The 14,646-nt window shown below is 40.7% G+C and overlaps 1 protein-coding gene across 6 annotated transcripts; it reads right to left on the reverse strand.

Moving 5' to 3' along the window:
• Positions 1-2,635: 2,635 nt before the first annotated feature.
• On the reverse strand, positions 2,636-10,307 carry thap7 (THAP domain containing 7). 6 transcript variants are annotated; one of them, XM_034601191.1, is made up of 7 exons: positions 10,044-10,301; positions 8,307-8,444; positions 7,892-7,971; positions 5,773-5,910; positions 5,532-5,642; positions 4,134-4,287; positions 2,636-4,094 (listed from the first exon to the last, which is right to left on the reverse strand). In XM_034601191.1, the coding sequence occupies exons 2-7, from the start codon at positions 8,316-8,318 to the stop codon at positions 2,919-2,921; spliced, it is 1,671 nt and encodes a 556-aa protein (XP_034457082.1). In that variant the 5' UTR covers positions 8,319-8,444; positions 10,044-10,301; the 3' UTR covers positions 2,636-2,918. The 6 variants fall into 6 exon arrangements, with proteins under 6 accessions (XP_034457082.1, XP_034457078.1, XP_034457077.1 ...); XM_034601187.1 differs by having other exon boundaries at positions 2,636-4,287; positions 8,337-8,444; positions 10,044-10,307; XM_034601186.1 differs by having other exon boundaries at positions 2,636-4,289; positions 5,540-5,642.
• Between the last annotated feature and the right edge of the window lie 4,339 nt (positions 10,308-14,646).

Genomic DNA, 14,646 nt, shown 5'->3' on the forward strand with positions numbered 1-14,646 from the left:
CCAGATACTTGTGATACTGCAGCTTTATACACAAACCGGTCCAGACTTCATGTGAGACTTTCAGACTGTGGGAAATGCCAGTTGGAAAGGAGTTTTTTTTTTTACACTTAAAATGGAGGGAGAGACAGCGAGGGAGAAGGAAACTGGCATGACCACATTCTTTCTATTCAGTTTATGACCTCAAACAGTCATTGGGGTAGGTGCAGAAGTTAGGGGAAAGCTTAAAGTTGGTTCAAAGTAACCACAAGAATTTATCCAAGGAAAAAACCTTGCACACGCACACCTCAAACAGATCTGCAGTGCAAACTCAAAAGAGAGCATGTAGGTAACCGTCGACAGCAGCTGACGTCCTCAGGGTGAAGGGTGTGTCATGAAAACGTATTACAATGATCAGGGACCCACCTCCCTACCCCTCTTCCAGGAACTTGAATATCTGAGTGGGAGGAGTTGATGCCACACCCAATCGAAGAAGCCACAGTGAATTGTTTCAGTATGAGAACATCATCCTTTCCCACTGTTTCATCCTCTGTGACACTGCACTGAGCTGCTTTCAGATGTTTTGCATTAATACACAGACACACACATGAATATATAAAAGCAAACACATTAAACTTTCAGGGAACATTCCTACCATAATACATAGTGCTCCCCAAGAAAAGACCTTAAAGAAAAAGTGTCAACATTTTGGGAACTATTAGAAACAATGTATGTGGGTGTATACACACACGTATGCAGGGGTTATTGTTAGACCCTAGCTGCCAGGTCAACATCGAAGTCACGAGTAACTCTTGCTTTCCCATTTAATTATTGAAAATAATGCACCTCTCTAGCAGCTGATATGTTTGAGTCATTATGCTCCAACATGTCCTAACTAGTGTGTCCACACTGTGAAAACTGAACCACCAGTGTGAATAAAGGGGAGACCTCATGTATGGGGCCACTCATGTGGTTATGGAGAAGGGACAGCATATGGATAACATCCTTAGTTCTCCAGTGGGTTGTGATAATGATGCCAGAAAACACAGATCAACCTTTTAGTATTTTGTTTCTTACCCTCTGTCCTCAGTATCAACATATTTAGTTTCTCACCTTTGTTTAATTTCTACTGTTATTAGGGGATGGTAGTTTACATTTAAAACTGAATGTAACATTTAGAACTGAATGTATGAAATTGGAATGAATCCAGTCCAGCAGTCACCACCTTGACTAGAGACAGATCTGTCTGTCTCTCTCTCTTAATTGTATTTCAATAGGCTTTAATGGCATGACATGACACAAATGTGTTGCCAAAGCACAATTACATCATCATATTATAATTACTACAATAATGTATCGATATATACTCTAAAGACAAATTACAAGGAATAACAGTGAAAAACGACCCAATGAATGAAAAAAAGAAAAAAACACAGAAGGAGATGGTGGTTAGTAAGTACAATATATTACATTGGGCGGCTGTGGATGAGGGGTAGAGCAGCCGTCCTCCAACTAGAAGGTCGGCAGTTCGATCCCCAATCTTCCCCATCTGCGCACACACACACACACACACACACACACAGCGAGGAAGCACAAACTAAAGCAGAGTTCAGCTGCTCTATGACACAAACCCCGGAGATTCTGTAGGGGCTGTATGTGTGAACGCAAATGTTCGAGTGATAGTCACAGGACTTTCACTGGCCAGTCCCCGAGTATAAAGTCCTCAGACTGTTCAAATGAGCCAATGTGAGAACAAAACAGGAGATCCTCAGCAGGATTCACTCCTAGCAAGCATGACGTTTCAAACACTGACACAAAAATGTGCCACACAGACGAAGATGAAAAGAGTGTTAAGAGCTGACACCTTTGTTTATTGTGCTGTAAACAAAACATGTGATCTTCCCAGCAGAACTTAAACGTTACATCCTGCTGCACCACCCCTCACCTGAATGCTTCACAGATTACTGTGTTGTTGTGAACACGTCTGAGCCGAGAATCACCTGCATGTTATGCATGCGTGAAAGGCAACCTCCAGAGAAATTCCGGACCCAATTCTCCAGACATTCTTCAGAGGACAGGTGACATGTAGTTAAGTGATTCAAATATATGTGGGGTCAGGCGTAGAGATACAAAGAGACAGACAGAAGTGTTCAGTGCATAATGGGAGTTCAACCAGCAGTCTAGGACTATAGCAGCATAACTAAGGGCAAACCTGAGCCAGCCCTAACTATAAGCTTTATCAGATGTACTGTAGAGTGTGTGCCTCCCTAATCCAAAGTGGGAGCTGGTTCCACAGGAGAGGAGCCTGGTTGCTGAGAGGTACCAGGCTGTCGTGAACGGGCATGTTCCGCTTACCTAGTCAAGCATCACTGAATTTCAAATGAACAGGTGAACAGCTCTTTGTGGCACAGCTTCAGAGTTCTGCAGACTGTTCTTTACCTGATGCAGCTCAATTACTACAGGTCACTTCTGCTGTTTCAGATAGAAAGCTGCAACCGGCATTACCAAAAGGTAAACAGCACATTCCAAATATGCATGTTCACAACGGGCACTGCACTGGTTACAGGAAAATAAAGGAAGAGAAAAGCAAGTGTTAAAGCTGTTCACTTGTTATGTGTTAAAATTGTTAGAAAATTGGTTGACTGTTGATAAAAACAAGTTTACATAAAGAAGAAAAGAGAAACTTTATTGATCGTTTTCGAAAATTAAGCACATCTCTAAACGATTAAAAAAAAAGTTCTGTTGTGTATTTCCTGAATATATCAAATAGGTTATATCAATTTGTTGCTGCACAACGTGTGGTGTCATATATTTAATCTGCATATACATTAGGTTTACACCTCATTCAACATGTTCGACTCTGCTAGCAGAAAAGACAAGCACAGGTCATTTAATTATTGAATCTGTAATTACAAATTTTTGTGTTCATTCAGAACATGCTGTCAATTTATAAACTCGCTGCTCAGCTGAAGATGAAATCCCTCCAGGTGTTCTTTAAGTTTCTCCCTCACATCTTCTCTCTTTTCTAACACTGCACTGTTGATAACAGAATGCTGGTCACTGTGTTCATAGTCACAGGCTGTTTCAACTCTTCCCACACCTCCACTGTTCTTTGTCGTGTGTCCCAAGTATCTTTTAAGATCCAGTTCTGACACCAATATAGTCTTTGCTTCCTCAGCGACCCCTTCTGTGGCGAGAAAGCTTTGTAATCTCTCTTTAGCAGGAACAGGGACCACAATGACCTGGCCCTCAGTACTGTCCGGAATCCAAAACAGCTGCTGCTGCAGGTCCACAGCTTCAGAATTCCCTTCATATGCATCAGAGATGAACAGCTTCTGCTGAGAGTGTAGAAACTGTGAACTCTGATGGTGAGTAACAGGCACAGACACACCAGCAGGGATTATATGTTGAAGGGTTGGAGTTTGGACCAGGACTTGGGAATGTGCAATACCTGGATCATTAGTTTCTACCGTTTTTTCAAGTGGTCTTTCCAGCCTTAATTTCTGTATGCCTTTGGTATTTTCGGCTCTCCCACATATACTGGTTTCAACACTTCTTTGAATCCTCTCTGAGTCTTCATGCACTGTGGACTCGACATCTTTCTCAGTCTTTGAAAGTGTGAGTGCTACCTGACCACCAACCTGAACCTGCCCTCTCCCACAGTAAAAACAATATCCCTTCTCTTCCTCAGACCAGCTGTTAGTGTCTGGAAGAAAATGACGGCCACACTCCATGGGATCCACACATTTGTCCTCAAACAACCCTGTCTCCTCTGATTTAGCATCAGTCTCACTCTCACCTTGGTTACAACATTCTTTCTCTCGTCTCCTCTTTCCCCCTAGTGTCCCCTTGTGTTTACAACCATCTTGTGACACGAGTAGTGTGTTCTTCAACCGTCTATCCCGGAGCCTCAGCACAGTGCTCCGCAAGCGGTTCTCCCTGCGCCTGGCTGCATGCAGCTGTCGCAAGGCCTTCTCTAGGTAGTCAACAGCCTGGTCATACCGTCTCCTCCATAGCAGGGGGCAGAGCTGAGCATAGCTGTGCTCTTTTGACAAGTAGAAGCCTGGAGGAGGGGGCAGGCGCCTCATGTAACGTGATGGGGAGATGGAACGAGACTCTGGTAGTGATGAAAAAGCATGTCCTTGCTGTGAGAGCTCCTCCACCCCTGATGGCTCTTGGAGAGATGCAGGGTTCTTTTCATTAGTCTCCTCAGATGCTTCTGCTGACCTCTGGACTGTGACTTTGTCTGAAGAAGGATACTGATCTGTGTCATGCGGAGTGACCTCCTGGTTACCTGAGCAGGGACTCTGCCTAGAGACAAAACAAAACAGTGACTTTCCCCATTGTCACAACTTACACATGGGGGAAAAAATCTAAGAGTAAACAAACAAAACAATAAAACTGAACATTATATCTTCGGTATCCTTATCAGCTCTACAGCTGATGCTGTACAGTACTGCACTTGTTATTGTTGTGTTTCTTCTGCACTGGGTCTTGTATGTTATGCTTAACATAGTTAATTACTATTAGGTCAGCTACAGTACAATGCCATGCAGACCTTAAGCGGGGCAGGTGCTCTAAGTAATAAAGGTGTACATGGAACAAGATTTCTAAAGACCATACACCAACATAATTTTCATTATAACCTGCTAAATTGTAGCAACCCATATTCAAACAGAATTATACATGAAATCTTACATCAATTGCAAAATATCAGTATTATACTATATCAGGGGTCAGCAAGTAAGTTTGGATGAGGGCCAATGTTTATCTTAGCCAGCAGATGGTAGGTTAGAATATAATCAAAGGCAAAATCAAGAAATTAATGTAAAAAATACACCAGATTTGTGACAGACAGTACAGAATGTTCAGAAAACTGCTTCAGAGTTGTCAAATTGTGTTGTGCAGTCAGAAAAAAAGGGCCACAGATGTGGTGCCGTCTAACTTTTGCACAACATTAGGGAATAGCCTACAACAGCAGTGACACATTTGCCCTGTCCGAATTCACCCCTTAGCCCCACCCATTCGTTTTGCACGTGAAAAAAACGTCCCTGCTCATGTCATAACGTTTTCAGAGCGGGTGAGGCGATTCTATGGACACGAACATGGACAGAATGTTGCATTGAAATAACCGATGTAAACACGCTGACTGACTTTGTATTGATAAATAGATCAATCGTGCAGTGGTCAGATGTGTCACTATCACAATGTTGGTTGATAACAGTTGTTAATATAATAACTTTAGTTGATATTGTAACTGAAATAAAATTGGTTGGCTGCTGATGACGTAGCGAGTGCTAACCCAATTCCTAGGGGGAAATTTTCTAGCCCTCTCCCTTGTGGCTCTGTTTGGAAAGGGACACTAGCAGCGAAGGGCACGTCATATCTACGGCAAGGGCAAGGGACAGGATTTGGCACAGGGTTAACATGGGGTATAATTTTCAAGGCTCAGAATCTTTTATATTCTCTGTTGAGAGAACACACAAGGATGGTATTCCCAGACTTAACTCTTCAGTAAAAATGAGAAAATGTCACTCTGTACAAATTATTTTTACCTGACAAGGATGTCTTCTTGTTTCTGCACTGTTCCTGCCCTTTTGCATTTTGTTTTTGAAGAGGAATCAAAAACTGTAGGAAACGCATCTTCTTTTAGTCTTCTGATCCCACTGTGAGTGAAAAGGCCAAACACATTTCAGGAAGCAAATTAAACACTGTCTACAGTAGACAAACTAAGATTAAGAGTTAAATGATTGATGGTTTCTATGATATCTTAATGTCCTGACTGAGTTTGCAGACCTGCATCCGGTCAGCTCAAAGCTCTCTGGGGTGAAGTGTTTGGAACAGAAGTAGACAAAGTCAGTCTGAGGATCCCAGGAGCCTGCACGGTGGGAGTTGGTGATCCAGAGGTTCCTCCGAGTGGCACCTTTTGGTAATCTGGCCATCACAAAACTAATTATTATTGATCATAATATAATATTATCTTAATCTTATCATTACATTTGTCACTTTATTACTCAAGTTCATGTGGAATAGGGAGACATTTAAGATCAATATAAAAACTTCACACTACAAGCATTGTAGTGTGACACAGTGCATATTGTCATGTGATAAGTGTATTTGTGTTTGAACAGTTGAGCATCTTCGTTGGTGATCTTGTTGGCAGTCAGAAATTAACCACAAGTCGAATCCCAAGTTTGAGAAAGAATTTGGTACATTGGCTAGGTAGGCGCCCAGCCAAGATGACGCCAAAGGCACAACGCAGAATCCTTAATGGGTTAAAAGAAAACCCTTGAGTAACAGCTTAAAGCTTAAAGGAATCATTGGAGCATCAGTTTTCAGGAGTTAACGTATGCAAAACATTGAAAAGTCCTGCCATGGACACCACTGAGTAAGCCACTGTTCTCAAAAAACCTTTTGCACTTTGACACTCCACAATGCTACTTGGAAAACATTCACTGGACTGATAAAACTAAAGTTACATTTTTTGGGAAGAACACAAAACACTGTATAATGTAAAAAGGCACTGCTCACAAACAGAAACTCAAGAACGGTGGGGGGAGAATCAGGACATAGGACTGCTTTGTTGCCTTGGGCCTGACAACTCATTAAGGGGAAAATTAATTCCCCTTAATTTAAGTTTATTAAGGCATCCTACAGGATAATGTCAGGGTGGTTGTCCCTGTCCACAAGCTGAAGCTTAGTAGTGGTTGGGTGATGCAGCAGGACGGTAAAGCAGCTACAGAATGGCTCAAAAAAAGACAAGAATCAGCCTTCAGTGATGGTCTACTTAGGGCTCTGACCATAACTCAACAGAGAGTGGAATTACTTCAAGTGAGCCATTCCCACCAGACATCCTCATAGGGCTGAGCAAAAGTTCGGTACGGACGAATGGTCAAAAATTCCTCCTGAACATTGTGCAGTCTGATCTGCAGCTACCAGATCACCTGCTTGAGGTTATTGCTGCCAAAGGGGGTTCCACCAGCTAATAAGGGTTCATTTCAGTTTAGTTTATGGTTTAACTGTAAAATATCAAGCCTCACTTACATTTCTTAGTCATGAAGGATTGATAATAAAATCTTAAAGGGATAGTTCACCCAGAAATGAAAATTCACTCATTATCTATTCACCCCTATGTCGATGGGGGGTGGGTGAAACTGTTTGAGTCCACAAAACATTTTTGGAGTTTCAGGGGTAAACAGTGTAGCTGATTAGTGACCTATCTTCAGATGTAATAAAACAACAGAAAAAAACACAACATGCCTCCATACTGCTTGTGTGGTGTCATCGAATTGTCCGGAAGTCCCGACATTCATATTCGAGTCGAAACAAGGTCATGTACACCAAGTTTTCAAGTCTAAAAGTTCACCAGAAGTGTCTAAGCTAGCTTAGCATTTCCGACGGTCCCTGGATGCACCTCGTCGGAAGATATCAGCGGACATTTAGGATAAAAATATGGTGTAAATTACCTTGTTTCAGAATTACCTCCTCAGGCACGGTTTAGTCCCGGCTGTCTCAGCACCAGTTGCCTGTGCCAGTAATTAAAATGGCTGCGGAAGACCACAGTCTTGGCCATCAGGAAACGTCTGTCACAAAAGTGTATGTAGTCATCGCTCATAGCTTTAAAACCCTCATTACTTAGCTTTAGCCAGCAAATTGGTATGTCCGCGAGACAGACGCAAAAATGACAAAGATGTCAGAAGAGTTTGTGGTGATAAGTGCTAATGCCGGTTTCAATGCGCTGTAAACCAAAACCCTTGATTTCTGCAGCAGAATTAATACCTCACGACCTGCCACTGCATGCTCCATCACCCCTCAGCTGAATCCTCCAGAGGCTGCGTTGTGTATGTGTGAAAGAAAACCTCTGTAGAAAGTCTCCTCAGTCTCTGATGTTTTACAAAATGTGGAAAATGCTCACCTGTGAAAGGTGATCCCAGCATTACGAGTTTCACGGTTGTCCCGGGATTTGCAGCCACCTGCTGAACAATGTCTTGGCATCTGAAAGTGACAGTGTAGAGTGGAAAAGATGTGACTTTTTGCATTTTGATGCTATTTGACATGTAGTTGATTACAAATATGAGAATAATTCAGTCTGAATGTTTGTGGTTCTTTGAGAAGGGTGTCTAATATTTCTCAAGTTAGTAAATGGAGTGGGCCGAACATTAGAAACACCTCTTACAATAATGTAGTCCAGTTCAATATCACAGCGGAGATCATACAGTAGGATTTTGTAGCAGCACATCGTCAATGGCATTGACTCTTATCACCACAAACTCTTATGGCATCTTCGTCTGTGTACTGAGCATAATTCTTTTCTCAAATGATTGCAATACCTTTCTATACATTCACAAATGTGTCACCACCTGATGGAGTCGTTGGCTTGTTTGTTGATTTGTGTGGAAAGAGGTAGGTTAAAGATGGACTTGGTCTGACTGCGGCTGACTTGATCCGTCGATGTGATCTGCCAGTGGCTGCAGGGGTGGAGTTAAAAAAGACAGTTGTTAAGTCGGACACTTTCTACTTCTTATAGCATGTCAAGTGAGCCAACAAGGAAGACTGATCAAACCTTTTCTCAGTTATAATCACTTGTAAATAATAGGTTCATAGGGGAAAAGACAAGAGAAGAGGGAGCGCCGATACCGAACACAAAGCAGTAAAATAAAGACACAAAACGTAATTTTCTCATTTTTTCACAGCAGTTATTTTCTCAAGCAGAGAAAACAACCAGCTGGAAGGTTTTGTGTAAATACAGACATGAATTCAGCCCAGTGCAGCTTGTCTGCTCTATGTGACAGAGACTATGTGAGTGACAGACAGACATCCGGTGACAGGCAGCTCTCTGTCAAACAGAGGCACAGCCAGAATTAACTTTACAATATCATCTTGACAAATCACACTTTCACTGTGACTACCAAGGATTTTTGTGCAAGATATATCATTCAAACTAGTCAAAACACTACCTTTCAAGATCTGTAATTACATAGTAAGATTCAAACTACTTTTGTCATTCATGTGTGTGTATAATTTCTCTTCTGAAATGAACCTAACTTAAAGTTACTTAAAATTGTGTTTGAACTAGTCAGTGTGGTGCTGTAGATATCATGAACTTGAATTAGGACATCTTGAATGTGGCTTATGACTAGTCAGAATGACATTTTTAGATGTCTGAATCTGGAATTACCATAACTAAGTTGCAGATGTCTGTTATACATTTAGAAACAGCATTGTGCAAGAAGTTGCCCTCGAATAAACAGCTGGGAAGGGTAAAATGTAGCTTTTGTCTTTTTATCTGATGAATAATGGATATCTATGTTTCAGTAATATATGCCATGTGATTTAGAGCTTTCATAAAAACATGTACTTTCATAAAAAACCTTATGTCTCTTTTTTCGACATGAAAATGTTTCCTTGTATATAAATTATATTTATTTCCTCAATGAGTAGCAATGTGTATGCTATAATGTATTTTAATGTACAATGTAATTTCAATTAAAACAAAAAAAAGCCAGAAAAAGAAATCTAAATGATCAGAAGACAACCTCCAAGAGCATTTCTTATTTTACACCAACAAAGTCCTGAATTCAACTGTCTTTACAGCTGAACATGTAAACTAAAGTGTACAGTGGCCATGTGTAAATACAGTAACTGGAAAAAGTCCGACACATTTTCGAGTTACCAGCCTCCACAAGGCCCCGCATACATCAGAGCCCTCCGCACAGCCGCGTACAGACGAACGCAACCGAAGTCACGATTGAAATTTAATTTGCGCCCTGAAAGTCGGAGGAGAGCGGCTCAGAGACAGGCTGTCCAGACATTTTTGTTACCAGCTGAGCCTCGTCACGTATGAAACTTAGCAGCTCTCGCGGGACGGGACCACAGGCAACGTCATCATAAACTAAACACTACGTCGTCCTGCTAACACCCGACTTTACCACGTCAAACAAAGGACACCATAAAGTAACTGATGATACTATATTTTATATACTCAAATGGATATATATATATTAAAAGTAATACTCTACACAGCAAAGTTCGACCTCACGAAGATGGCAGATCTATCCTTCACCCACCTTTGCCCCCCTCCTCTTCCTCCTCTTCCTCCTCGTCTTTCCTCCTCTTCTTCCTCTAATGGCGAATTGCAGCGGGCGGGTGAATAGAGCCACCAGCTGCTGCGTGAGACTGCTACAATTGTCTGTGAAACTTGTTAAAATCCATGTGTTGAAACCTTTTCTCTTACAGTTTTTATGTACACGTTCACAGGCTCAATTTGACTCGTGCTGCGGTCGAACAGATTATTTTGCTTAGGAAGATTTTGAGTGAAATGACCCGGAAGTATTTCAGCGGAAGCCATAAAAAAGCTGTTCAAATTCTTTACAAAAAACTTTATTGAAAAATAAACAATTACAAACATCATTGCGTATACATTATAACATCAAGCGTTATTTTGATACAATTGCAGCACATACACACAAAGACTGTCAGGTGCCAGGGGTGCATCTCACCACTTAAGGAAATCAAAGTCTGTAAATAATTGCCAAACACATAGTAAATTCTAAGTGCCCTCTTATTCCTAATTCCTGTAAATGTGATGCCATTTTGATGTAGTTTCCCCAATAATAAAATCAATTCTGCAAAGAATATTATATCTCACCACCTCATTACTGTCGAAACATAGACTTATTTATTCATCCTGTAACCTGAAAATGAATTGTTTGTTCAGTTTTTCGACTTATATAATTCTAAACATCCATCCAAAACATAATTGTGTACATATAGTGAATTAATTATGTTTCATATACAAGTTCAAAGAGGGTGCAATCATATTTTATATTAATTATAAATATCTGTAATGACTTTTGCTGGGTATATTTGATGTAACATTTTTAAACTAACCTATTGGAAAATAATTCAATGTATGTTAATAACGTATTTCTTTTTAAAAATTACATTAGACATTTCTAAGGAATAGGATATGTAAATGGATCTGGATATCCCTTCAGCTAACCATTTATGATATATCTGTTGTTAATCTCATGTTAAACTTTTTAGTTACATGTTCAACTGTGTGGTGGATGTTCAATCAATCAATCAATCAATCAAATTGGATTTGTACAGCCCATATTCACAAATCACACTTTGCCTCATAGGGCTTCACAAGATGTGCCATTGTTAGTCACATATCATAAGGAGTACAGGTCCCAGCCCTTTAAGGCTATCGCTAATGGTTTATCCCTCGTGCGACCGTGCAGCACTGAAGAAACTTAAGTCCAAACGCACCTGCTAGATGGAGCTCACCTTGGTCTCACCTTGAGTATTAATTGGGCTGAGACAAGTCAATCTGCTCCCTTTTAATACCTTTTCTTCAGCCATTTACTGAGCTAGTGAGACCTATAGTTTAACCCATAATCTGGAGTTACACGACGTAAATGCTCTTCCCCATGCCTTGGAAAGAGCATCCGCGAGCCATGGATTTCCCACGGCTGGCCTGTTAACAGACGATGTACGCACGGGAACCAAGACGTGCCCATAAACTCTGGAGCTATCAGGGTCACTGACTGCCATTCCTCCCACACTCCATCCAGGATCTGGCTGATCAATGGAACAGGTACAAAGGCTCGTTCCGGTCACTTTAACCCTGATAACCTGGCTGTGTGCGACACGTTATGTCTCCTGGTTTGTGTGGCAGATGAAAAGCATGCGCTAGACATACGCGTGTCGGCTCTGACGACATCCGAATCCGCACGTATGCTTGACTCATCCGCCCATCACCCACCCCAAGGATTTTTTTCCTCCAATTTAGAGACCCGCATCCGCATGAACATTCCACCCAACACGGTAACATCAACAGGGCTAAGGGGTGAATTGGGACAGGACAAAGGAAACAAGACCAGAACTCCAATTTTGGACATGAAAAAAAGTGTGATCATCCACAAGCCACATCTATCACAAGAATCTTAAGTGCCTGGAAATAACTTGCTTAGCCTGGCTTTTGTAAAATGAATCCCATGCAGGTCTTTGAACTGTATTAAATTCAGATGCGCACAGGAAAATGTGGAGTTGACACTTATTGGTGCCTTTTGCCACCATTTGTCAAATTCAGCTAAAGGCTCCTTTAGCGAACCTCCACAAGAGAGACCACACTCTAAGATCAATCAATCAAATTTATTTGTATAGCCCATATTCACAAATCACAATTTGTCTCATAGGGCTTAAGATGATATTAGCTCATATAAAGCTGAAATCATACACATTTCTCAGGGTGCGAAAGCCCCACAGTAACAGGAGTATCTGTTGGAAGGAAAATGTATAAAGTTTGTGAGAAGCTATAGTTGTGCTTGAAAATACTGGAACAGATTGGACTGGGGCAAATCATACCTAACACAGAGATCATTAAAAGTGGCAAATGTGCCCTCCAAATATTTATCAGGGAAAAAAGTCAGACCTTTCTCTCTCAAGAGAGTTAAAGCTGAATCTTACTTAGAAGGAGAGAAACAAGTGATTTTTACAAATATGGGGAAAGGCGGAAAAATTTAAATATTGCCTAAATTGTCAAAATTTCAAAAATTATCAACATTTTCAAAGAGGAAAGTAATTCTGGGTTTATAATATAAGGGGGTAAACAGGAGACCAGGTGGGCACAGACCAAAATGGCCAGTGAGGATGGACGTGAAGAATTTTTCTCCATTACACACCAATCCAGGTTTGAGAAGTTGCACCAGGCCATGTTGGCTGCCCAATAATAGAACAACAGATTAGGCAAGGCAAGGCCCCCCTTTTATTTGCTTCCTTGCAGGACTGCTGTCTGTGCTCTCTGGTTCTTGCCAGCCCAGATAAATGTTGACATTTTTAAATCTTATATACGAATAAATGATTTTGGTAGAAACAGTGAAAGACACTGGAAAAGAAACAGGAGTTTGGGCAGGATATTCATTTTAATGGAACTAATTCTGCCCATCAGAGAGCGAGAGAGGGAGCAAATTCCAATGATTCAAGGCAGATCCAATTTCCAGAACCTGAAATTACCTTAAGGCTGTAACCATACGTAAAATATCATCTATTCATTGAATTGGGTCTGTTACATAAAGTAAGAGATCATCGACTTAAAGAGATACTCGATGTTCCAGTCCAGCTCTATGTCACAATTGTAGAGAGCAGGTGGACCAAAATGCAGGAGCGAGGCAGGAGGCAGGTTCAATAAAAAAAAAACTGAATTTATTGAAAACACAAAATGAGGGGCAGGCCCGGCAGGAAACAAAACAGGCAAACTGAAACTGTCCAGGAAAAAACAAGGTAGGATAAGGGACTTGAGATGACGGAGACAAAACAGGCAGATACAAAAAAGACAGCAACTAAACAGCGAGTCAACAAAGACAGAACTGAGGACTCGACTTAAATACAAACTTTAGGTGGCACAGGACAAACAGGTGAAACAAATCAAGGCAACAAAAACTGGAGGGAAACACACAAAGGCAGGAAGTAAATAGAACAGAAACACAAAATAAACAGAACTTCACTCTGCTGCCCTCTGGGAGGCACTACAGGTCTTTAAAAACCTGCACTTCCAGGTTCCAGAAAAGTTTCTATCCAAGTAGAATTAGAGAACTAAATTCTGCTCAAAACTCCACAACGCTGTGAAATAATCAAGTATGTGCAATCACTGCCATCATGTGACACATTTTGTATAGTGCAATACAGAACACGTGCAATTGAATTTAAAATCTTGATTTTTAACCTATTTATATAGTTTTTACGTCTGTTTTTATGTGTGTATGTGATTCACTGTTTTTGATGTGTCTGTATATGTGTGATCCACTGGAGACACTTAATTTCGTTGTGTACTGTACAATGACAATAAAGGCATAGAATTTAATTAAATTCAATAAGTTGTCACACAAGCAGTGGGGGCAGAATACAAAAGTTGTATCCAAATTTAGACCCAAAGCAAAATACAAATAGTCCCACTCAAGCAATGATTTACGGCAGTGAGGCTGGAAAAGCCTATGTTTAGGTGGAGGTACAGGATCTTGAATTATATTCTGATTTTACAGGGAGCCAATGCAGAGAAGCTAAGACAGGAGTAATATGATCTCTCCTTCTAGTTACTGGCATCACTCATGCAGCATTTTATACCAACTGGAGGCTTTTAACAGACTTACTGGGACATCCTGATAATTAAGAATTACAGTAATCCAGCCTAGAGGTAAAAAATGCATGGACTAGTTTCTCAGCATCCTTCTGTCAATCAATTTTTTATTATATTGCACAGGTGGAAGAAAGCTGTAACCTTTATTGAGATGCTAAGCAAAAATGTGACAGTCAACATGCCGTTGCATTTTTCAAAGAGATGTTTTAGGTCTCGCACCCCCGTTGTTATCCACACTGTAAAAAAGAACAAGCTGGTTCAACATTAAATAATTTGCAACCTGACTGCCTTAAAATTTCGAGTTAGGCAAGCTAAGAAACTTCAGTTCCTTAAACTTAGAACAAATTGTTGGGATGACAAAAATTATACTGACAAAACAGGCCCACCAACTTTATTGTTTAATCCACAATTAATCCACAATTCTTTTAGTGATACCAACAAATCATTTCAAGTTGTACAAACCTTAATCCTAGTTGAGACAACATAGAATAATTAATAAAAACCAACAAACTTGTATTAATATCTTGAGT

The sequence above is a fragment of the Hippoglossus hippoglossus genome, chromosome 11 (assembly GCF_009819705.1).
Source record: "Hippoglossus hippoglossus isolate fHipHip1 chromosome 11, fHipHip1.pri, whole genome shotgun sequence".
In the NCBI taxonomy this organism is placed as follows: domain Eukaryota; kingdom Metazoa; phylum Chordata; class Actinopteri; order Pleuronectiformes; family Pleuronectidae; genus Hippoglossus; species Hippoglossus hippoglossus.

Excerpts from the sequence above, each read along its gene's own strand:
- thap7 (XM_034601185.1), bottom strand. Across the intron at positions 5,911-7,891 it reads GCTGGGATCACCTTTCACAG|ATTACCAAAAGGTGCCACTC; the intron begins GTGAGCATTTTC and ends TGTGATGGCCAG. Across the intron at positions 4,288-5,531 it reads CAAGAAGACATCCTTGTCAG|GCAGAGTCCCTGCTCAGGTA; the intron begins GTAAAAATAATT and ends TTTTGTCTCTAG.